This window comes from Mastacembelus armatus, chromosome 14, assembly GCF_900324485.2.
Source record: "Mastacembelus armatus chromosome 14, fMasArm1.2, whole genome shotgun sequence".
Taxonomy (NCBI): domain Eukaryota; kingdom Metazoa; phylum Chordata; class Actinopteri; order Synbranchiformes; family Mastacembelidae; genus Mastacembelus; species Mastacembelus armatus.
Window position 1 is genome coordinate 23,394,829 of NC_046646.1, and position 24,368 is coordinate 23,419,196.

At 43.7% G+C, this 24,368-nt stretch overlaps 1 protein-coding gene across 4 annotated transcripts in view; it reads left to right on the top strand.

Annotated features, from left to right (window-relative positions):
* Positions 1–213: 213 nt before the first annotated feature.
* sgcd (sarcoglycan, delta (dystrophin-associated glycoprotein)) overlaps positions 214–24,368 on the top strand; it is a 101,684-nt gene continuing 77,529 nt past the window's right edge. Inside the window, exons 1-3 of one of the 4 annotated variants that reach the window (XM_026329017.2) lie at positions 214–730; positions 11,158–11,223; positions 23,793–23,978. In XM_026329017.2, coding sequence (XP_026184802.1) covers positions 23,793–23,978 — 186 coding nt within the window. In that variant the 5' untranslated portion in view covers positions 214–730; positions 11,158–11,223. Of the gene's footprint in view, positions 731–1,632; positions 1,653–1,755; positions 1,880–11,157; positions 11,224–23,792; positions 23,979–24,368 lie in introns of those variants that run through there. The other 3 variants (XM_026329016.2, XM_026329020.1, XM_026329019.1) reach the window with 3 other exon arrangements.

The following is a 24,368-nucleotide window of genomic DNA, read 5'->3' on the forward strand; positions in this document are numbered from 1 at the left end:
AAATAATAATACAGGTCAAAATATAATAAAGTACAATGAAAAGCAGTCACATTAATGGATCTAAGGTGTAATTAGAAAGAAAGCTGTTCACTCACAGTCCAGTAGGCAGCTCCTGCTGGAATATATTCTGCCACACACAATACACACATGGAAAAAACATCCAAACACGCCCACACACACTTGCTGATAAAACTCAAGCGGGGCAGGGAAAAGCAGGGGTCGGCATCGCAGCACAGCGCTCTCAGACAAGCCCTGCCTCTTTAAACTTCAAACCAGAAGCCCACATGTGGCTTTGGTTCTAATTCTGGCAGGAAGGCAGGGCTGCAACTCGGAGCAACGAGACTCTCCACAGCAGAGCAGCAGCCGTCAAAAAAAACTAAAAAAAAAAAAAACTTAAAAAAAAAAAAAAGGGTCACGGGAGTCCAGCAGGCGTCCAGGAAACAGCCCACAGCTCAGGGACTGGGCCAAAAGAGGCGGGGTGCAGATTGCTATTGGAAAAGCTGACAAGACAGTAAGGCAGCGGGGAGGGGAGTGAAGAAAGAGGTGGCTGCCTGACTTGGAGTTGGACAGTGGAGGCCTCATGCAGCTTCTTAGCAACAACTCTATCCTATTTCTATCTGCCCGACACAACTCGAGCTCACCGGGAGCCCAGAAGAAGGGAAAAGGGGGAAGTAAAGAGAGGAATAAGGAGTAAAAGAAGAAGAAAGGGAGAGAAAGGAAAGAAAGCATGGTAAGTTTAGTTTCACAGCCATGTTTGGACTGCTCATTAGCTGTGGTGTTGCTGTGGCTGTGGTGGGCGGGGAGGTGGGCTGAGCTTTGACTGCTGCTCCTCTAAAATGGACCAAATCAAAGCTGCAGTTCCTCCTTTTTAGTTTGCAGTTTTTCTGTTTCTTTGCAGGAAATGCTCTTTTTTTTTTTTTTTTTTTCCTCTTTCCAACTTTGTGCTCGGCTGCACAGGAAAAAAAAAAAAAAAACAATAAATACCTTACAAATGCAGAGCCCCGAGACTGGAGCACTTAAATACATTTATTTATTGTGAACTGAAAAGTTGGGAAGAAATGAAGCTTCAGGAACTTCCTTTCCTCTTTCCTTCAAAATTGAAATGGAAAGAAATGTGATGTCCAAGGCTGTTTGTGCTAAATCTCACCTCTTTTCCACCATCTCTGCGTATGGAGAGAGGCAGACGGAGGCCGGGCGGCTGTCTGACCGCCCCACTCCCCCATATCAGTCCTGGCAACACAAGAGGTTTCAATTACTTTGTCCCTCTGGGGAACAAGTTGCTATAAATAAGTAATAAGAAGCTGTGTGAGGACTGACTGCAGCCTGCACATGCCTCCACAGTGACTGTGGGTCGGGGGGGGGGGGACCAGCCACTGGCTCAGTTGTGGTGAAGGGCTGAGAGTGTGTTGGGGAGTTTGTTTACTGTGTCTGTGTAGCTCAGAGGATAAAAGTAACTTATTAAAACTACTGGGACACGTTCAAGCGTCAACTCTGTTGGAGCCGGTCTCAAGTTAAATCTGACTCACTTTGGGGCCAAGTTCAGTTCAGGGCTGCTTGTTTTTAAAGCTAAAGCCAATGATCAACGAATGTCAGTCGTATCAGTGGGCTAGTAATCAGACTCCTGCAGTAGGATCCGTTAATGTGTTTGATCGGTATGCAATCCTAAAACCTGACAAGGTCGTTAGTGCAGGCTTTGGTTGGCGTACGTTCAAGCCACCAGCTCCGGCTCTAATAGCTTTAAAAAACATGAGGTAGAGTTCAGTTACTTTTTAAAACTGCACTAGTGCGAACTTGTTTATATCCAGACAGAACGCCAGCGAGTGCTACCGCTTCCAGAAGACTTTTCAAACTTCAGATTTCTGCCTCAGGATTTGCAAAGGTCTCATTATCCCAATTTTTTGACAAGATTTTCTGCAGACCGTCACGAGCGTGAGGAGGCAGGAGTCTGGTTATGCTTGATAACTCCTACGGAGATTCACCCTTTTCGGCTGAGGGTGGTCACGAACGAGAAAGTTACAAATGGAAACCTTAATTATCAGAGACTTAGCTCTGTGTTCAGACTGAGCTGGACTTTGCTGCCATCCTCTGGGTACTGGTAAACACTGGTTACTCAGCTGTGACTCTGGATTTCTACTAATTAACGTTTGAGTTTAAAAAGTTGCAGCAGTAGTGAAGAGGGTGTTGTCATCTTTGTATGACTGGTGTTCCGAGTTTGTATTTAGCTCTTTTGTTTCGAGGAGGGCCGTGAAAACAAGAGGCATCGGTTTATTTTCGTGCTGCAGTTTAATACACACTGCATCTTTGTACACTGTTTCAGATGTGATATTATTTGCATGATAAATGACAGGAAAGCTGTGACAAATGCTAGTAGCACTAACATCCCTGGAAGCAGACAAAAGCAAACAAATCAGGGAGATTAGCAGCTGGTGCTGCGTCCCAGAGACAGCCAGCCCCATTTTGACTCTTTAAACTTGCTCCTACATTGATGTCATTTGTCTGAAGTAGCCTCTGCCACTATCCCCTCCCACTGCGACTGACATGCAACACAGCCCACCTGCTTCGGGACACACACGGCAGCTGTCGCTCCACACACAGTTATATTAGGAACAGCAGCAGAGCTCCGGATATTCCCCCGACTCTCCGTCTCTGTCTGCCCGTCTGCTTTTTACTGTCTGTCTGCAGCTTCCAAGTGTCTCACACAGACAGACAGTCAAACCTACACTCTCTGAAATGTAATGTCGTTTTTTTCACAAGCAAGCGTTGCAGCACTGTAGTCTGCGCCTAAGGCTCAGTGTTCCAGCTTTCACAGGAAATACTGATTTTTAGATCCAGTTGGTGTTTTCTGCCGCACAGCGATGCTGGTTACCATCGTTTACATTAAACAAGCCTTAGAAAATGTTTGCGTCGCAGAACGTAAAGAGTCAAATGTGGAAACACTGGAGAAGATTGTGCAGCAGCGGAAAGGAAACAGGGACACCGCAGTGTATCTGTGCCACAGATTGTAAAATCCACTTTCTGCCTGGATGCTTGCACTATTGACATCTCCAATTAGCTTGTCATACTTCATCAGCCACAGTAGCAGCATCGTCAGACAGCTGCTCTGTCTACTGTTCCCTCACTTTGGGCCAGACTGAAATATCTCTAATGAGTGGTTCCTACATCCTATAAATCCACTGATGAACCTCTGACCTGCCCTCTCGCACCACTGTGAGGCAACTCTGACTGGCTGCTTTGAGAGGGAAAGATCCATGAAGGAATATTTATGTTTCCCTCGGAATAAGTTACGAATATGTTGGTGACCTCTCAGCTGGTGAGCAGGTGATGATTAATATTGAGGTAAATGCAGCCGAAGGTTTAACAAAAATTAATAGTAATGATTGTTATTATTATTATTTCAGTTCAAATTCAGTCTTTATGGACACAAACCACAGTTTTCCATCCAGTGTCCTCTCCCTAATCATGTAATCGCCCTAATTACTTTGGTTTTGTTTTCCATAATAAGGCTGCACTAGTTAGTTTAGATAGTTAGTTTAGTGTAATGCAGAATCATCTTCTAGTAACAGGTTTCCTCCTGCTATTTACACTTTAATTGCCGATACACACACTGTAAACACAAATTGCGGTCTGAGCCTGCTGCAACCTGCTTGACGCCTACAGCGTGTTTAGTGCAGAACGCACCACAGCCTTAACACATCCCGCCTTTAGTCCTATAATAATGAGCTCTAATTAAATATTTTTAAAAAAGCTTTAAAAGCTGCTTCAGTGTTGTTAAGGTCCTTGGTTTTTACAAAAATATGCAGTTAGCAGCTGTAACGACTCCAGGCGTCTTTCATGTAGGTTTTTTGACATGGGTTGGTGTCTGTAACCCTGGCAGTGTTTCGCCCACCGAGATCGTTCCAGCACCAGTGCTTCATAAGTCAGCAGAGTCTCTCCGAGCGCCACTGACATCTGGCTGCTGTTTGCCTAGAGTGTCTGGAGCTTGATCCCTCTGCACATCTTTGCAGCAGCAGTTTGGCACATTAGAGCCACACTTCAAAAGACGAGCCTCTTTCTCATCTGATCAATAACGGCCACCTAACCAGCGGCTCTGCAGCGAGGAAGCACAGACCGGTCAGAACGCTTTTCTGAAGTTTTCTCCCAAATCATTATTACAAAACTGTTTCTAATATTTTTATGAAAGAAACATTTTTTGTGTGAGTGTGTAAAAGACAAACATATGAAGGGGGAGATAACTAGAGGAGCCATCAGTGCATTTTTAGCATCCACGGCAGGACTAAGCACAACACAACACATATGAGTAAACCTCAGCTCACAGACATGAAGCTGTGGATGTCCCACTGAGATATAAGGTGTGGTGCTGGTGTGTATCTTCGTGGGTCGTGTGGCGCTGGTGTGTATCTTCGTGGGTCGTGTGGCGCTGGTGTGTATCTTCGTGGGTCGTGTGGCGCTGGTGTGTATCTTCGTGGGTCGTGTGGCGCTGGTGTGTATCTTCGTGGGTCGTGTGGCGCTGGTGTGTATCTTCGTGGGTCGTGTGGCGCTGGTGTGTATCTTCGTGGGCCGTGTGGCGCTGGTGTGTATCTTCGTGGGCCGTGTGGCGCTGGTGTGTATCTTCGTGGGCCGTGTGGTGCCGGTGTTCGCTGCTCTTCACATGGTTCCCTGTAACATATGGAAGACATGGCTGCCAGGAGCCCATTGTTTACTTTCACCACCAGCCCAGATGTGCTAACAAAAGCTTTTCTCAGTCGGAAAATGGCCTTTAGCTTTGATTCATTTAATTAGACCAGATCTCACCAGTAAACTCTGGATTTGTGTTCAGAAAGCTACTGGCACATTCAGTATAACCAAGTACTGTCACTTACTAATGAACGCAGATACGATGTTTGTGTAAAGGACGAAAATGAACATATGTGGTATAAGATGTAGATTTTACTGCAGTCACAGGTGAGAACCATATACAGTTTTTTGCCTGCAGACATGTCCCCAGATATATTTACCTCTAAGAGTGTCCCAGTGGCATTTGGATAAAGGACACTGTTAGTGCTCAGAAAAGCTTTTAGGCTGCTCATACACACTATATTTAACAAGAGGTATCATGCTTTCTGCTCTGTACTCATGTTTCAGTTTTCTGCAACTGTCAATCTGACGAAACACTGGAAAATTGTGAGGAATGAGTCATCAGACCTTTTGGTGTTTGTGCTACTAAAAATTGCTGAAAACAGAGCGACACTGGACAGAAACAGGAAAAAAAAAAAACATATGAATAGACACAAAACAGCTGAGTCGTGACTCCTTGAGCGCATTACTGAGCAGGTGGCCGTGGCACGTTACCAGAATCTCCAGTGATGAAGTTAAATATTCATTTTGATTCAGTCATTTTATCTGCTTTAATACCTTCGTGGTTTTATGTGCAGATCCGTTATTGTCACTAAAACCCACATGTATGTCGTGTCCTAATTTTACTGACCCTCCGTATTCGATTGCTGAAAGTTGCTAATTGGTTTGTGTGTGGTACAACAGTTTGTCCTACATGGTTGTGCATCATTGGATAAATTTGTAGTATTTGGTTTTAATAGGTTCTTCATTTGACATAAATAATTCATTAAAACCCTCATATTGGCATCCAATGAAACAACTGTGGCCTTTCAGGGATTTATTGCGCAGATAAAAGTTTCCTTCCATGCGGTGTTTCTGTTATTTTCCTGGCCCTCCTGTTGACAGATGGATGGGTAGAGCCGTGGGGGGGCTTGAGAGGAGAGATGAGAGGCAGATGAGTCTGAGAAGAGGAGGTGAAAAGTGAGGCGGTAGAGGAGAGAAGGATTTGCTGAGTGAGTGATAATTTGGGGATTAGAGTTTGGAGCGGGAATCGAGCTGAGCCCGAACCAGCCTCTTCCCACATCCACTTGGCGCCGGGCTGCAAAGTCATTTCCATGGAAATGACGCCCCCCCCCCCTCGCTGTTTGAGGCCATTTTGCTGTGAGTAAATAGCACCTGAGTGTGATTGGGTGAAGAACAATAGGTACAGAGATGCTAAAATTATATCCATGGTGACGTGTGTGTTTTTGCTCGATTTCCTTTGTGTGGGTATGTTCTTTTTATTCATTGTTCAATGAGCTGTGCCTCTAAAACCGACTGGACACCTGGGGGTCCATCCATTACAGTCTTCTTAGTGTTTATTTCCTATTGACGTGTGATCCAGCCATCAGGCAGGTCCATTAAGAGAGAAAGGTCCTATTCACCCTGATGGCTTTTTGGAGTCCGCGGTCTTTTCACAGTGTTGGAGCTTCCAAAGACCTCGGCCAAACTGAGAGACAAATATAATGAGACTCCAGGTGTCAGTCATTGTTTCTGCTGTGAAATGTGCAGAGAATAACACAGAACGCTGTGAATTGTGGGCAGCGAGCTGGGAGCTAAAAGTCTTTTCTTCAGCTCAAACCTCAGTGTTGAATGTGTGAATGATTCATGCAAAATGTTTCATTTGCTTCATTTTCTGAGAAATATATATATATATTTTTGTATTGGTTGGCTGATTGTGCTCACTGTGAGTTCTGTGATTGCAGCCACGAATTTGAAACGTTAAAATCATGTACTTAACATCTGTATAAACGTCAGCAGCGTCTCCAGTACTGAAAATTGAGGCGTACTGTACGTTTAGTATGTGCAGATTTGAATGGCTGCAATCAGCTTCTCGTGTGCTTCTGTTGTTTGGCTGCTGACATCCAGATCAATGTGTGTCTGATGGAAATAGGTTTGTTCTGCTGGTTTCACTCTGCTAATTGATGGTGTTGCTCGCGGTGCAAACATGCACCCAGGGAACAGCTCCAAGTTTGTGCAGCTTGACTTTACAAATCAATGGGTTTTATTCAGAATTCACCAAGACGGATTTACTGCTGGAAAACTCATAATGCATCACATACAGTTCTGATTATTAGTTTTAGAAAAATCACAGCTTTGTCTTTAAAGTCCCCATTTTAATTTAGATGTTTGGGCTAAATTTAGCTGAAATGTCTTACAGGGTTATAATTACATGTTATTTCCAAGCAATTTAAAAGTCCAAATAGCACGTTGTCATGTGAGTTCATTTCATCTAATTAAATCTTCTCCCTCCCAGAGGTTTTTCAGTCCTTTTGGTTCAAACTGGAACAAACTCAGCAACAACTGGACCGAGAGCCGATCGGTTCAATAACGTTAGCGATCCCTTTACCTTTCATTTGGCCAAGTCACATAGAAATTCTCCAGTAATTTGGTTCATGACTAAAACGGGTAGTTCTCTTCATCCTCGGCTGTATAGTAGTTGAACTTCATGTAAACAGGACGCCCTGTCAACAAACAGCACAGACAGGCAGCTCATTAAGCTCAAACATCAGACGCACAAACACAACACAGATCTCAGGCTGCTAACTGTGACATGCTAACATTTAGTGCAGCCTCAGCCTCACGTCGTCCTGTTATGTGTCTGTTGATGTCAGAGATAGTTAACCTATTATCTTCCTTCCTGTGGACCAAATTTAAATGTTCTGTCCCTTCTGGCTCTTGGTTTCTGTATCTTGCTATATGGTTTATCTTTAGGAGTTAGTGAGGAATCTGCACCGGTTTCTTAGGATCTGGAAGTTTAAATCCTTATTAAACTAAAGTAACAGGATGATAATCACAAATGGAAAAGTCCATGAGCAGAAGCTCTAAATAGATAGTAGGGTACAGGTAATCGGTTTGATGTAGGAAGGATGTTGTAATGGTTTTAAGAAACAAACCTCCCTGATGTCCAGTGAAGATTAAACATCTGATCCTCACACACTTTAAAAATAGCTTGTAGCTCTAGGCTTATCTTGTTGTTTGCTGTGAACTTACCTGTGTCTTCTTACTGGACAGATGTGGTTAGCATGACGTCATCCTGTACAGTCTGATGTCGGAGAACGTCTTGGTGCTCTCATATGTGGAACAACCGTTTGGCATCTCTTATCTGGGCGTTTTTGGAAACCATTAACCAAAGACTTGAATTCTCTGTTTACGTGACTTTGGGGCTCATTGCATCCGCACGTTGACATCATGAGGGATTTCAAGTAGGTTTTTAATCGTCCCTCAGCATCCTTCATAATACTCAGGGTCTGTTTACTGCCTGCTCGTCCTGCCTGTGGAGCTAATGCATTGTAAAGGTCTCCTGAAGCTCAAGGCCTGTTGGTCCCAAATGTGTTTGTTACCCAGTATATTCTCAGCAACAGTCCCACATTCAGCCACCAGGAGGTGTCCCGTCCTCTGCAGCCCAGCAAGGAAATAATGACAGAAACCTGCACCCACTTCACCATCCCCCCACAACAAGAAGGTTCCTGGTCCAACCAGGTTTGCTCTGGGTAGTCCGTCTCTGGAAAGTCCCAGTTAATCAAAAGGCGACCCTAAATTAGCAGCCAAGCTCCGACACGTGACCTCTACATCTACATCTTAGACCACGTCAGTTTGGTTCCATCAACAAAAGGTTAACGTGTCCTGTCTCAGTTTAAAGTCACTGTTTAATGAATCAACATTTCTCCAGCTTTAGTCAAGTGCCTCGTGTCACCTAAACCTAAATGTTGTTAATGCTGGAGATTTCCCAAGTTGATACTGTGAAATATGTTTCCAGTTGTTTGTTTGTTTGTTAAACTTGTTTTCTTGGTGTTTTCATAAAAACCCTCTGCAGGCAGCTTTGTGTATTTAAAAACACACAAATGTAAAGGACTTTGAGATATGTAAATAGTTTATCATGGCCAGGAGAAATGATTTGTGACCAACAGTTTCTTACAGCACAGGTAAATATTGTGTACTGTGAGATATACTTGAAAGGTTATAGTCTCTCTCTTTCTGCCCTTTAATCTGAAACACAGATGTGTTTCTCTCCTCTACCTCTATTTCTATATCTCCTTCTTTGTCTTTGTTCCGTTCGGCCTCCTGGTTTCTCCTCCCATGCTCCCTCGCTCTGTCCTCTCTTCTTCGTTTTCTTTGTTTCTGTCTTCTTCATTCTGTGATGTTCCTCTGAGGCAGTCGGCCTCTCTGTCTTTCTCGTTCTCAGTTTATCTCTCTGTCTCTTCCACTTTTGTCTCTCATTTCTCTCTCTTTTTTTTCTTTCTCTGTAGATGCATCTGCCCTTCGCTTTTTTAAAAACTCCATCACGTCCCTGAGAGAGTACAGCATGACTGATTGGCACTTACCATAAAAATTGTTGTTCTAAACAGTCCCAGACTCCCAAACAACACAGCCGTGTGCATACAAATGAACATTCAATGTGCATCGGAGAAGACGGACAGTTGCAGCTGAGCACCTATAATGATACTGAGGATAAGCTCGGTGTGCAGTAAATACAGAAGATGTTTACCGGAAACCCTGTTTGAAGTGCACAGAAGTCAAAACCTCCATCAGTCAGCTCGTACCCGGTGGGGGAGAAAATTACTGCAGAGAAGTTCAGTCCAAAATGAAACGACACAATACAGGGGCAAGGAGAGTTAGGCCCCATGGGTATTGTGCTATTTTGAGCTGGAAACAAACGTGGCGTTACATGTCCGTGTGTTCGATCAGTGACCTTGCTGTTGCTAAATGTGCTGGTGGCCTGCTGGCGTGGCTGCCTGACACAGCATTCCTGTCCCCGTTACGTAGAGCAGGGACATAAAACATGTCATTTCTAACTGCCTGCCACGAGTATAAGCCTCCATTAGCGGGACAACATGATTTTCTCAGTGCCTTGAAACTCATTATAATATATCACAGTTTCACAAACAAAACAAAGTGATGTCCTGGCACCTGGTTAGAGTCAGAAAGATGAAGACAAAGCAGTGGTTTAGGGGAAATGCGGTGCTTTGTTAAGGTTAGATGATGTTCGTTCTCATGTGGAAAAGCAGCCCAGGTCAGTTAAGGATGTGACTGAGGGTCTTGGTTTAGATGGTGGCTGAAGCAAAACACTGGAACAGGAAGCAGAACATATTTCTGTTCTCTGAGGGTTAAGGTCAGCGAAGTCCTCCCTCATCTCCCCCAGAGTGGATTTTTTTTTTAAAGCAAATTTCAGCTCCAGAGCTTCAGAGGAAGCAGACAAATCCTCACACCAGCTCACCAACCCTGTCAGGAGCATCAGAACCTTCAACCTGGTTTCATCCTGCAGTTGAAATAAACGGAGACGTCCAACAACACCCAGGGAGGCAACATCTCCAAACAGCAACGACTCAGGATCTCACTTTCATCTACACAGCTTAAGATCCTGAAGGACACCTCGCACCCCTCCCCTCTGTCCTTGAGACCCCCCTTTAAAGGGTCCTGCTTTTATTTAATGTCATGAGATTTATCCATTGACTTCCTGGCTAGTTCATTTATTATATGTTCTCTCTTCCACTGTTCCTACTTTTGTTTTTCATCTTTATAGATTCAGTCCTTTACCGCCCCCTAATGCAAAGCGTGTGTTCCCTGTATTGTCTGTGCAGCACTGGGTCAGGGAGTTCTCTGTCACCTTGAAGCACTTTGGGTAAAAGTGGTCTTGAAAAATAAATGAAATGAGCTTTCATGCAGCACTCAGGGAAAGTTCATGTTGGTCAATACTTATAGAAAGTCTCACCTCTGTCTCTTTCTTGTGTTTATGGATTGAGGGTTGTCAGCCTGTAATTATAAACGTCTTTGTTTCCATGGTTAGTGATTGCATTTGATCGGGAGTGGAAGAAGCTGCGTGTGGCGTTTCCTCTGTGTTCTCCGCTGACAGTATTTAGTCATTTACTGTTTACGGCTCAAAGGTGGAGGACACTATAACGCGTCACATGGTTAGACTGAAAGCAGATTTGAACAGTAATTGGATGCCATCTTGTTTTCCTGTGGCTAGCCCTGATGCATGATGGTAGTTGGCTCCTGGATAGTGATGAGCAGTTGTCACTTCAGGTGCTTTCAGATAATAAGCAGGTAACAGGCAGAGCAGGGGGAGGCTGACACTGTCAGGACCAGACGGGGCTGTTTCCTGCCTCGGGTCACAGTGTTTTAATATCCAGGTGCTAATTCTCTACAGCTCAGTTCCTTAAACTCGCCACCTCAAACATATGAATTTCAAAAATGATTTTCCAGTCTGGCCCAATAATTTGTTTATACACTTAGTTATCTAAACCTGCTTTATTAATCGTGTCATATCGCCATCCCATTTCCTCTGCTTTATGTTGCAAGCAGCTCCTCGGTGTGATGAGATGAGAAGAGGCAGCCTCCCTGTGCCAGCAGACACGTTGCAGTCTGAAGGTTTGTCTAGTTCGGTCGTGTAGTTCTGTGAAAAGAGACCAAAACATCTCCATAGGTGTCGTATGCTAACAGATCGATCAGAGCTTCTTGTTGGGAGGTGCCAATCTTTGTTAAACACAAATTCAGAATCAATTCTTCAATCAAACTGATTTTTGATTCATTTAATAGAAAGACTCTTACTCCAGTGGCCTGTGTATTAAATTATTTATGTCATGGTTTGAGCCCACTGAGCTGCAAATGAACCGTAACAGACAGTTTGTATAACTGGGTCTGATGAGAATAGAAGTAAAAAGCAGCCGTGTTGTTCTTAATGTTCAGCAGTGGAGAACAGCTTTAGACCCAACAGATCCAGTGTTCTCCAACCCTCTGCACAGCCACAGGCCTGCAGAACCCACTTTCTTTCTTGGTCCCACCAGAGCTGAGAGTGAGGTTCTGTGAAGTGCTGCAGTGCGTGTTCTTGAGCTGCTTTCATTTGTTAATGTCAGTTAGTCTGTTGGTCACACAGTCCTTCACACTTTCTTAAAGCTCATTATCAAATCTTTAAAATGCACCAAAAAGATTTCCTTTCCTGAAGATGAACTACGATTACCAACATTAACTCTGAGCTGTCTGTGCTGTCTGTGCTGTCTGTGCTGTCTGTGCTGTCTGTGCTGTCTGTGCTGTCTGTGCTTTTCTGTGCTTTTCTGTGCTTTTCTGTGCTGCCTGTGCTGCCTGTGCTGTCTGTGCTGTCTGTGCTGTCTGTGCTGCCTGTGCTGCCTGTGCTGCCTGTGCTGTCTGTGCTTTTCTGTGCTTTTCTGTGCTTTTCTGTGCTGCCTGTGCTGCCTGTGCTGTCTGTGCTGTCTGTGCTGCCTGTGCTGCCTGTGCTGCCTGTGCTGCCTGTGCTGTCTGTGCTGTCTGTGCTGTCTGTGCTGCCTGTGCTGCCTGTGCTGCCTGTGCTGTCTGTGCTTTTCTGTGCTTTTCTGTGCTGCCTGTGCTGCCTGTGCTGCCTGTGCTGTCTGTGCTGCCTGTGCTGTCTGTGCTTTTCTGTGCTGTCTGTGCTGTCTGTGCTGCCTGTGCTGTCTGTGCTTTTCTGTGCTTTTCTGTGCTGTCTGTGCTGCCTGTGCTGCCTGTGCTGCCTGTGCTGCCTGTGCTGCCTGTGCTGCCTGTGCTGCCTGTGCTGCCTGTGCTGTCTGTGCTGCCTGTGCTGTCTGTGCTTTTCTGTGCTGTCTGTGCTGTCTGTGCTGCCTGTGCTTTTCTGTCCGGTCCCATGTGTGAATCCATTTAGAATCACAGAAAATATCAGTCATACATTTTCATACAAGTGGAAACAGCGACACGAGAAGCATGTTCCAGTTTTTACCTCATATAAGGTCATGACCACATTAACCTGACCTGCATCACTGTGCAACAGCAGCTCAGTCACAGCTGGAGGGACACAGGTAATTATCTTTTCAATACATGCAGATGTCTGCTTTTGAGTAATGATCCCTAGACCTGCATCATCACCCACATGTCCCCGAATGCTTCTTATGAGATAGTTTGAATATGTCCGTTTGCAAATGTGTTCCTCACTGTGGGGTTATGGATCTACAGAGCCCTGATTTAGCCAGAGATTGTTTGTGGGGAGTAGAGAGCCCCGCAGAGCTCAGATGTAGTGTAGAAGCCCACAGCAAACACCACAGTCACGCTTCCAGGGATCTGTTTCCAGAAAGCAGTCTTTGGCTGTGAGATTAAAATTTATTTACTGAGGTTTGGGAAAGAGAAGTTGTGTGCCATCTGGTAGAGCCACAGAAAATCCACAAGCTTCCTCTGAAAAATTCCCCACAGACTGTCCAGTAGGCAGAGAGTTGCTGCTGATGGGTAGCCAACAAAACCAGGAGAAGGTGCCTGATATTTTCTGGATCTCAGTCAATCCCTGTGTAATACCAGGGAAACACTAAGAAAGGAGTCTTTGTCTTTGTGCCAGTGGTACTTTAATCTGACGGCGCAGAAAAGAACTTTCATCCTGCGAATGCGTCACTGTTGTGTGCAGCAGGGTTGAAAATAAACAGCCTGTATCTGCAGAATAAGGTGGATGAATCAAAGATCCAGCGAGAGCTGAAGTTGCACCTCAAACACATTCCTTTCAAAATAAAATGTCACAATCCTGAACTTCTGTTGAAATTTAAATACAAGCACAGACATTAAGGAGAGCAGCTAAATTGACAAATATCAATAAGTTATTTATTAAAGATCTTGTCTAGGTCTCGTTACATCAATATTTACCTGATATTATTGCCTGTGTGTTCATACTGTTGAACTGTAGATTTACTGGATTTGAAGTGTAAGAGTCGGATGAGGAGTCGGATCGTACAGATTGTGCCTCTGTGAGTTCAGCTAAAGTTCTTAACTTAAACGTTTTCTTTTACTTATTGATTGTTTCTCCTCTAAATTAGATTTTCTAACAACTGTCAGCAAACCATTAGTTATCGGCTGTCCGCTGACCACCAAGAGTCGCGCAGCCTCATTATCATATTTATTAGGCCGGGCAGTAACACCAACCTCTCCTCTACCTTTTATTATTGCAAACAGGAGCGAGTCCTGCGTGTTTGGTTGTAGAACTGGGGCATCCATTCTAATTTCCACAGGCTGGAAGGTGAATGAAATTACAGCTTTCTTTGACAGTTTCTCCGGAGAGTGTGCAGCATTAGAAAGACTCTGGACTCTGTATCTGTCCACTGTCACACACACTCTCCTGTGGTCTTCTGAAGGGTCTGCAACAAAATGCAGCACTTCATAAAAAGTAGAAAAGTCTATACTGAACGTTTCTGACACTGTTTCTGACCTTGAAGGAGAATTTAAACTCAAAATACTACACCGGCATCCAGCTACTGCAGTTTTTCTGTTAAGAGCTTTTCTAGTTCTTTTTTTTTTTATCTTGCATTTCGATCATGGTGCATTAAATCTTCTTGCTGAGTGATGTTCTCTGAAGTGACATTTAGACTGTGACAGTAAAAATCACTTCTGAAGCCAGTGCTCATGTTTTTCGGTGACTCAAACTAAAATGTTCATGTTACATGATCTTTTGTGAGAAGCTTTAATTTCCAAGAAGACGCCGGCGACGTTTGTGAAAGGATCTGCATAATCTTTGCTGAGATTGAATTTTATTCTAGTGTAGGTGCTGTCTCATTGTTTGCGTCACGTTAACACAAATCTGCAGTGAAAAGTTCTTAGAGAAATGCTTGGCAAATAAAGTTATTGTTATTATTCAAGACCATTACTTCCCCTGAGGCTGCTTCCACCACCGAGCGTATGAGTGTTTATGGTTCATGACACAGCTATGATTAAGATGTTAGCCTCTCACAGGGAGAGTGGGGTGGGGGCAGAAAGAGTGAGAGCGCAGGGGAAAGAGACAGGCAATCTAGCATCAGTATCTCTTCCCTGGAATAAAGGCGAGCTGAACAACATTGACCTGTCACTGTGCTGGGTCTGATCTAAGACGACTCCACATCTCTCTCACTCAGACCCACAGTCTTTTTCTGCCTCCTTCCCATCTTAAATCCCCGTCTCGTTGCTACAAGCATATTTTCATTTTTGACCTTTATTGTCCAGTTCAGGGGCAGCGCGGTGGGTTAGTGGTCAGCACTGTTGCCTCACAGCAAGAAGGTTCCTGGTTTGAAACCCATCAGGGGCCTTTCTGTGTGGAGTCTGCATGTTCTCCCTGTGCTTGTGTGGGTTTTCTCCAGGTACTCTGGTTTCCTCCCACAGTCCAAAAACATGTATGTCAGGTTGATTGGTGACTCTAAATTGCCCATAGGAGTGAGTGTGAGTGTGTGAGGTTGTTTGTCTCTATGTGGCCCTGTGATGGACTGGGGACCTGTCCAGGGTGGACCCCTGCCTTTCACCCAAAGAGAGCTGGGATAGGCTCCAGCAGGTCCCTGTGACCCTGGTTAGGACTAAGGGGGTATAGTTGATGGATGGATAGATTGTCCGATTCATAATTCAATCAGTTTTACTGTACGTAGTTTAATGAGACAAAGGATTAGCTCGTCTGCATCAATTGATTGATTGAAGTGTCCTTTATCCTATGGTGCAGACACATGGGAGCTTCTTAAACACAGGACACTGAAGTTAGACGTCTTACAATCCAGTCCTACTCTGCTCTGTGAGCTCAGAAGAGGCAACAGTGGTTGAGGGTTTTGTTTGTTTTTTTATTTCTGGTGCTCAGCATTAAAAAAGAAAAACAATACAGAAAGATGTGGTGGCAGAAGTGGCCAGATACAGCAAATGATCCATGAGATCAACTTTTCTTATAAAACCTGCAAAACCAAAACCATGAACTAGAGTGAGGCATTATGAATCCTTCAGGGTCATTCAAGTGCTGTTAAAGTAGTCTTCACTATTGTTCAGTATCAATAAATCAAGGTGAGTTTCTCACCTTGAGTTTATTTTCTAATGTTGTCTTGTCTAATATCAGTCTTATTAGTCCTTTATCTTTGTCTTGCCATAGATGCCTGTTGTACTCAGATGACAGATGTGTCTCATATGGCACATAGTGATTTATCCATCTTGTTGTCCTTTAGTACCTGATGTTGGGATTTAATAGAAAAACACAAACTAAACAGAAAATTCCTTGTTAGAATCAGACTTTAAAATAAAGTATAACTTCACATTTCTCTCACTGGTTTAATTTGATAACATGAAAACATAAAGATGAGTCAGAACGTTCACTCTTGGTCTGTTTCCATTAGAACATGAGTTTCCTTCTACAAGGACATCTAGATCTTCTTTTAAAGCCGCCATCAGACATCTGCTTTAACTTGGACATCCAGGGAGAAATGATATGATTTTAGGGTCTTTTGTTATTTTTCTTTCCCATCTTCACTTCCTGCATTACAGTCTCTGTGACTTAAATTCGTCTGAAAACCTCAGATCCCTCCCAACTACCTCTCCTTCAAGTCTTTCCCACCCTTTGGAGGGTTTTGCCTTATGTCTGGTGGAAGTCCAACAAATCTTAATCACCACAGGGTGCTGATCCAGACTCTTGAGCTTGGTGGTGTCACTCCCACTCCTGGCTGGTACTTGTGTCTCTCCCTCTGAAAGTGATGTCCTTGGGTGTATTATGTTCAGCTTTGCTGTGATGACATCCTCTCTGGGCCTGTCTGCTTTAAATCCAGCCTGATTAAACCTTTTAGAGAGATAATGAAGCCATGCTAACACAGAGCCTGTTAGCTCTGGTGACATTACAGATCAAGTTAAATATTCTTGTGAAGTATCGCCTCAGGGTTCACAGCTTAGCACTGAAGCAGTTAGACCTGTGATGAGATGTTCTGTGTGGCCTGAATGAAGCCTGTCACAGGACACTTTGCTGTGATGTTCTGACAGTTTAGTGTTTTTTTATAAGACTCTAAATCCCTGAAATGCTCCAAAAAGGGATTTATAAAGCAGGACTGGCCTGCGACTCCTTAATGTGCACGATCCTTATCACATGTTTGTGTTTACTGAGAACCGCACAGCTGACGTGCTAACATATATGGACATAAAAGAAAATATAATTGTTGAGGTATGTCACCATCGTTGTCACCGGCTGCTAACGTGACTAGGAGGTAAAATTTCTGACTGTTGCACAGCAGAAATAAAAATCCCTGCACTGGTGTGAATAGAAAGAGCTGATCCCATTTGCAAAAGGTGACTCAAAGTTTTCTTTTCCTTCTAAACTGCGTTTTTGTAACAGCTTTTCATTAAACACGTTGATTATTTCACTTTGTCTTTTAATTACTGCGTTTAGGGAAATTTGGTTCCACAAGGGCAGTTCTAATTATTCTGAGGTGCATTTTTGGGTCTGCATCCTGGACTACAGTGCCTCCTTGCTCTGCGTACAGGAACAAAGATGTATATTTCTCAATTGTATTGCCACATAAATCGAGGTTTAATAACCCCTGGGCAGGGAAATTGCACAGACAGTGGTACAGTGAGCAACTAAAACTGTCAGTGTGGGCTTGTGATGGTAGAGTCAGGACTCCTGGACTTTAAGTATCCATTAAGGATGTGTGTAGTAAAATACTAAAATTTGAACCACTTGGAATAAGAAATAAAACAAACTAATCAGGTATGTGTGTTTACATATTTCCCAATATATTAACTAAGAGACTAAGAGAAATAAAAGCAGAATTGCCCTTTAAACTAAAAAATAGAGCAGCTCATTATTCTTGACCCCCCAGTTTGGGATTGGCTGCTTCTTGAACCTCCAGGCTCCTCCCATGTCAGCAAATATAAAAAAGAGTGTTATAAATAAATAAGAAACAGCAACAAGTGTGTGTCACGTTATCCTGACGATGAGCCTGAAGCTGCTTCGGTACGTCTGTGTTGACAAGTAAACCGAAGCCACTTGCACAACAAAAGAAGAGCAACGATCTTTTCCACATTCGTAGCAGATGAGGAAGAAGAAGAAAGAGCCCAAAGTTACTGGGCTGTTTAAGTATTCATTATACCCTCCAGTCAAGCTTGGCCCCACGTCTGTGCTGCAGAGTTAACCAGTAAAAGTGGTTCCTTTCTTTCATTTTTGTGTTAAATCGCTGAAACGCAGCTTTATCAAATCCTGAGGTGGTTGGACCACTCATTACACTGTTTACTGTTATTCTTTTACGTTCCCAGTATCTGTAAGTATAAACTGCACTTGTCTCATCAGTAATGGGCCAGTAAGTAGCCGCAGCCAGAGGAGCACTGGGCTGCGAATGTGGCTTCAGTGTTAATAAGGAGCAATAAAGAGAGCCGCTGGTGCACTTCAAAATAAGGGTCTGAAAACCCTTTATTAGTAAGTATGATAAATACACAAGCATTTATCTCAGTGACACTCGTGCAGACGCAGTAACGGATCATTCTGATCCTATTTCAGTAGCAACAAAAGATGTAATTTATCACTGCCAAAACAATACGTGGCCATTTTCTAATCTGCCACCACTAGAGTCAGTCTTTGCTGAGGTCCAGGTACAAAAACAACTTAGGGTAAAGTTAGCGGATGTTCATGGTCATGGTTAGAAAAACTACATTTTAACTGTTTCTTAGGAAAAGAAAAAACACTTTGCTGACCAAAACCAGGAAAAACTGCAGAACAGCATCGAGATGAGCGATTGAGCTGTGCAGAAGAATAAACTGGATGATGGACAGAAAATATATGAAAAAGGTGAAGATGCTGACAGGAACGAACATAGCAACAAAACGTAAGGTGGTCGTCGCATATCAGAAAGCCCTCTGACAGGTGTTTCCAGATGTGCTGCCGAGCCTTTTCTGCACACGCACAAGGAAAACTGGGAGAAGATACTTCAAGAAGACACTTCAATCTGAAAGACGTCCAACAGCATCATCAGCTCAGGACGGGCAGAAACCAGCGTTAGGCCAGTTAGAAGTTTTCTTCATGGAAACATTGCAGCCAAAATCCACTGTGTGATGTGAAACCCAGGCCAAGCACATCACCTGAGCGGTGCAGAACTGCTGGAGGCCGAATGTGTAATGTTTGGCAGTAACAGAAGGCACTTTGTTTGCTGAATGGTTGGAGAGCACTACGAGAATAAATGTCTCTGGGCACCAGTGAAGAACAGGAACAGGTTCTCTGCATGTGCGGAGCTACGTTTGGTTTGAATCGGTGGTCTCAGTGCTGAGAAGGCATCTGATCAGTCGCACAGTCGTTCTGCAGTAACGTCACTGAGCACACAAAGAACATCAACACGAGCTACAAGGAGGCCTGAGGCAGGTGGTCTGGTCCCTACGCAGTCCTGATCTCATGGAGTCAGTCTGGGTCCCATGAGGAGACAGAAGACAGCCCACATCCACAGAACAGCAAAGCAGGAACAAGATACCTGCCAAGTCCCTGGAAAACTTGCGTGCAGGTGTACCGAGCAGGAGATCCTCCTTGTGCAGCATGTTGTCTTAATATAAAGTATTGTGCAAATGTTTGGGTACTGCTTAATAACCACAGGAAGCTATTGGTTAATGCAGGGAACTAAAAATGTTTGGTAACGTTCTCAGTCAGTTAAAATCCGACACTGAGTGAACGTAGTTGGAACAACTTTCTTCCACCCAGCCTTTAGTATTCTGTTATTTTCTTAGTCTTATTTATTATGATCTTGACCTGAATTTCCCTCTGGGGGATTATACAGTTGATCTCATCTTTAAGGCTGAAGGTACTATTGTGTTTTATTGTTCTAAACGTCTGTGTATTGATCTTTTTATCACCTTGTGTGCTGTATTCATAAGAGTAATAGGAGTTAAACATATAAATGTATGTGCATATTTTCGGAGCCGTGTCCTCCATACATCTTGGCTGATGTTAAGATAAACAACACGCGGTTGGTTCCTGAAGGGTCTTTCATCACGGTTTCGTCAGATTTCATCTGCTCTCTGCCTGGACTGCACCAGTGCTGCTGTCTGTGGTTGTTGAGCTTTACAAAGGAAAAAAATAAATAAAATGAGGAATGAGGCTGTGCTGCTTCAACCGTACAATAAAAAACAGACTAGCTCCAGGGGCTTTCCACACAAATGAACAGGACCTTTAATATCAGTGGAGAGGTGCTGCAGAGCAATTCAGGACAGTAGCTGCTAGAACTCCAGGGTCCTGGTTAAGGTCTGAGGCAGGTGCACAGTACACACATGCCTGTTGTCATATGCCCCCCCGACATACTTGTTTTTCTAGAGTCATACTGAACTCTGAACAGTTTTAGGCCCTTCAGTTGTCTCTTTCCTGGACTCTGCGTCAATACAAAGTCCCCCTCTTTATTTTTGCATTTGTGTGTAGCTACTGCAGATCATGTTCTAGCACTTTAAACCAACAGTCAGGGAAATGTTTAGGAACTTTTTCCGTCAGCACATCACATCTCTGTGCCTGCCTGCGTACCCACACATTACAACAGCCACTAACTGCCTCTGGCTGTTGGCCATTTTGTGTATTCATACTTTTAGAGGTGCAAAAGCCTCAGTAATGGCGTATCCATTGGCAGCAGCCGTCGGGTCCTGGTACCACTCCACATGTTGTCTATAAAAGTCGTAATGGGGAGCTGCCTGGCTATTTGGCAGCAGGAATAACCAATAACATTTTGTAAAACCTCATTTCTCTCTCTAATCAGAGACAGACTTTGTTTTTGGACCGCTGGGCTTTCTTCAGGCTCTCTGAATGAATAGTTGGCTGAACAAAAGGCACCATTTGACAGCAGCATTGGGGAGAAAAAGACTCAAAGGCCAATGATTTGATTTGCCTCCAATTTGCCACTTATTTTCCTCCTCCCCGGCTCTTCAACTCCACTTTTTTAACACACACACCTCCACTTTTATGAGAGTGGCCATTATTTAGCTTGTAACCAAGCAGCATTTTCTTTTCTCAGTCAGCCTGTAGCCTAAGAGCTTATTGGAAAGCCATCAGTACTCTTTATGCATGGATGGTGAGTCTGTAGAAAGCACAGAGGAGAGAGGAGTTATATTTCATTACTGTAGTACTTTGATTTGATTTGTGATACACTTTGTGATGGGCACAGAGCCACAGTATAATACAGTATATGTGCAGAAAGAAAGCAAATCAAGCAATGAGCACAGTCACAAAACTTTGAAAACTATCAATTTGTGCTCGTGTTTGGATTTCTGATTTCCCTGGGTCTTCATCAAGGTGCAGATGCAGAGACTGAGACTGTGTTTTCTATACAAATCGTTTCCATGCAGCTTCACCTTGCAGCTGAGTAATGCTTTATTTTCTGGTCATTTTCTGGAAAATGTTCTGGTAATTTTGGTAATAGGTTTTTCCAAGAAAGCCTTGTTCAGTTTGGTACTATAAGCAACATGATGAAACTGTAGCTGTAGTGCTTAACTATCTTATAGAAAATTATGAGAACAATTTCCAGGGAATTAGCTGCAGAACAATGGACCCAGAAATTCAGGCGTTAATGTACTCACTGTAGTTCATTTGAATGGCATTCTGATTTCTGTCTGTGTTTTTAGAAACTGTGTAACTGGGGCTGTTAGAAATGTACAGTAATTAGATTGTTCCAGTAAACAGACAAAAACCTTCAGAAATAATTTGGCTGTTCGCTGCCTTTCCAAGGCTGTTTTGCTGAAGTGCTGCTAAAAATATCCAAAATGACTCAGTTCTTCTGTGTTTACTGGGCCTGGGCTTTGATGGAATTAGAGTTTGTGTGTATATAACCTCACTTCACTTTTCTTTCTATGTTTTAGCGACTTAATAAATATTGTTCTCCAGAAGTGCCTGGAAACTTTAATGTGCATGACTGCTTCATTTTTCTCGCTGCTACTGGCTTACTGAATTTTACTGACATGATCTGGTTCATTTTGAAGTTTTGGTTTCATATCAGATTCAGGGTCAGTTATCTGAGCCTGTCACACTCAAACTGGAAAAAAACAACAAATGTAGAGAGAGGAAATGGAAAAGCTGTCTGTCAGACTTTCCATAATCAAACATCTTGGTGTAAACACATGTCAGAGTAGCCCCGTCACTTGAACTGGGTCCTGTTCAGCTGTGGATTGGACTGGACAGAGGTTTGTCTGCTGTCACTCAGTCATATTTAGAAGGTCAGTGCGGTGGCAGGTGCTTGCAGAGGGAAACAGAAAAGAAAGTGCGATGCAGGATCAGGTGTGTTATTAATCCACACTCCCGAGCTGCAGCTCTCTGTGAGGATTTTGCCAAAGAGCTGATCAAACAGGCTGGGTTACTTTTGGCTCATCCAGCTGCGTGTCGTCGTGTTCGTGTTCGTGTTTGAAGGGTCTGAACTGAGCACTCACTGCTGACACTCGTGAGGGATGAGTGATTATGAAACATGTTGAACTTTGTCCAGAATTTGTTTCCTTCACTTGGGTCCAGTTTGAGATGATCACCCCAGCAGTTTGCGTTAAAATCGGGGGTAAATGTTCATGATCCTCAGACGATAATTAACGACGCATTCAACAATCTTCTGACCTTTCCTCTGGCATCTTCATCAGGCTGACCTTTCACGTGAATATCAAACATACCATATAATCTTTTGATCGCTGTGGTCATGTCTGAGCACGGGGTCCTGGTCCAAAGCAGTTTAACGTCTTAGCATTAAAACCCTCGAAGACTTTTCCAAGTTCAGCACAAGGTTTGATGGATTTAGGTGATTTTAAGTTGACCATCCACAAAGGGAAGGTTGATGTTAAAGCAGTGCTGGACCAACACGACAATCCCTGACAAGATGATGTGGAATGAGATGAAGATTCCAGTTTTTGTCTTTATCCCCTTGATATTTCCTCTGGTCGCAGCATCACGCCCACATTTTTACTTTTACTTTTGAAGTGTAGTCATCTGTACTTGAGTCCATTTGTTCTGCTACACTTATACTGTAAGTTAATCAAAGTATGTCAGAGCCAGAACAATAGAAACAGAAAAAAGCCACAACATGCAGGGCATAATAAACATTGCAGCCCCTTGAGGACTTAGAGCACTTATTCCAGTCTCTTTATCAACCCAGACATCACAAATATATGGCTTTTCATGTCTCTGCATCTCCCATCAAACCGAAATGAAAATGTAAGTATACACAATGAGAGGCCCCCGCTTTTGCTGACTGGTGCTTTGGAGTCTCCTCTGTAGCTTTCAGCACTTTCTCACCCTGGTCCTGTCTTGTGCTGTTTGTTTCAGTTAGCGGGTAATGTTTGTGGTTGTCAAATGCGATTGGCTTTGGTGGTCTAAGGCACGCACTCCAAAGCACAGAGGATAGTAAATTGTATTTTTCTACAGAGTTATTAGGCCATTATTATGGTGCTTGAAGTGAACAATGCCTCTTCATCTTCACAGGCAGACAATTAGAATCATCATTAATCGGCACTATCTGCACATCAATGGGGCAGAGGGGGTATAATGGAGTTACAGAACACTTACGGGCCAATCAATCAGTGGGATTGCTAACTAAACTGTCTTTCATCATGCCAGCTCTGAGTGGCCGGTCAGTAGCTCAACAGACAGCGTGCATGTTGTTTGTGCTAATGCTCAGATGTGTCCCAGCTCCTGACTTATTGTCTGTGGAGAGGCTCTGCTGTTGCATCACAAATCTCTGAGCGGCTATGACTGGTCTGTTTGCAAAGACACGCTGGAAAGAGTTGGTGTTGATGCTGCTCTGAGATGCAGCCTGTGAAGTCTGGGAATCAAGACAATTAAGACCCGTTGCTCCGACCGTCAGTAGTCGGTGACAGATCCATTCCCCAGCATCAGTGGCATTTCTGCAGCTGGTTGCTGTTTCTCGTCAATATCACACCTCCTTAATGCCGATTTTCCTTCATTTCTGTCCAGTCGCCTAATTCTCAGTTCAGATCTGTTCTTGTTAACTTGTAATGGAAAAGCAAATGTCACAGCTTGTAATGACAATAAAGTAGATCTGTGTCTGCTGGATGCACAACTCTGGCAACGTGTTTTGCCTGTGTATGATGTGTTTACAACTGCGTCTGTTGCCAAACGGTGACGAACATTCAATGCAAATAAAATAGATGAAACTTGGTGACACCTCTGATGATGTATACAGAGCTAATGTGGTAACAGGGGGAGGAGAAGATGCTGCTGAGTTATATCATTTGTTCCTTCTTCTTCTGTCTCCTCTCAGATGACCCAAGAACAGTGCACTCATAGGAACAATGTCCAGAGTTCAGAGAAGCCACAAGTGTACAAAGTGGGAATATACGGCTGGAGGAAACGCTGCCTTTACTTCTTCGTCCTGCTGCTGATGATCCTGATCCTGATCAACTTGGCGCTAACTATCTGGATCCTCAAGGTCATGAACTTCACCATAGTAAGTAACCTTCTGCTCCTGGTGTCTCCATGAGTACTTGTCAGTGAAGGGGAGATGATTGCAGTAATGAAGTATTTACACGCTCAGACTAGTATCAACCCATCAGGTTCAGGTCCTTGCAGACTGGTGTCTGACTAACTTTGCAGGAGGTTTGAGTGATGAGTAAATTCCTGTTTTGGTCATTTCTTGTTGTTGTAGTTGGTGTAGCATGTTTGTCATGGTTGTGCTGGACCTTTTGCAAGTGGACACATGCAGGGAGCAGTGATAAGGAAAGCACTGAGTCACGTATTGAAGCATGATGTATAAATGTTAGCTAATTACAGATCTTCCCAGCTCCCTTGCTGCTCGTCTCAGTCGTGAAAAACAACACAAACCACTCTGTTCTCTGTC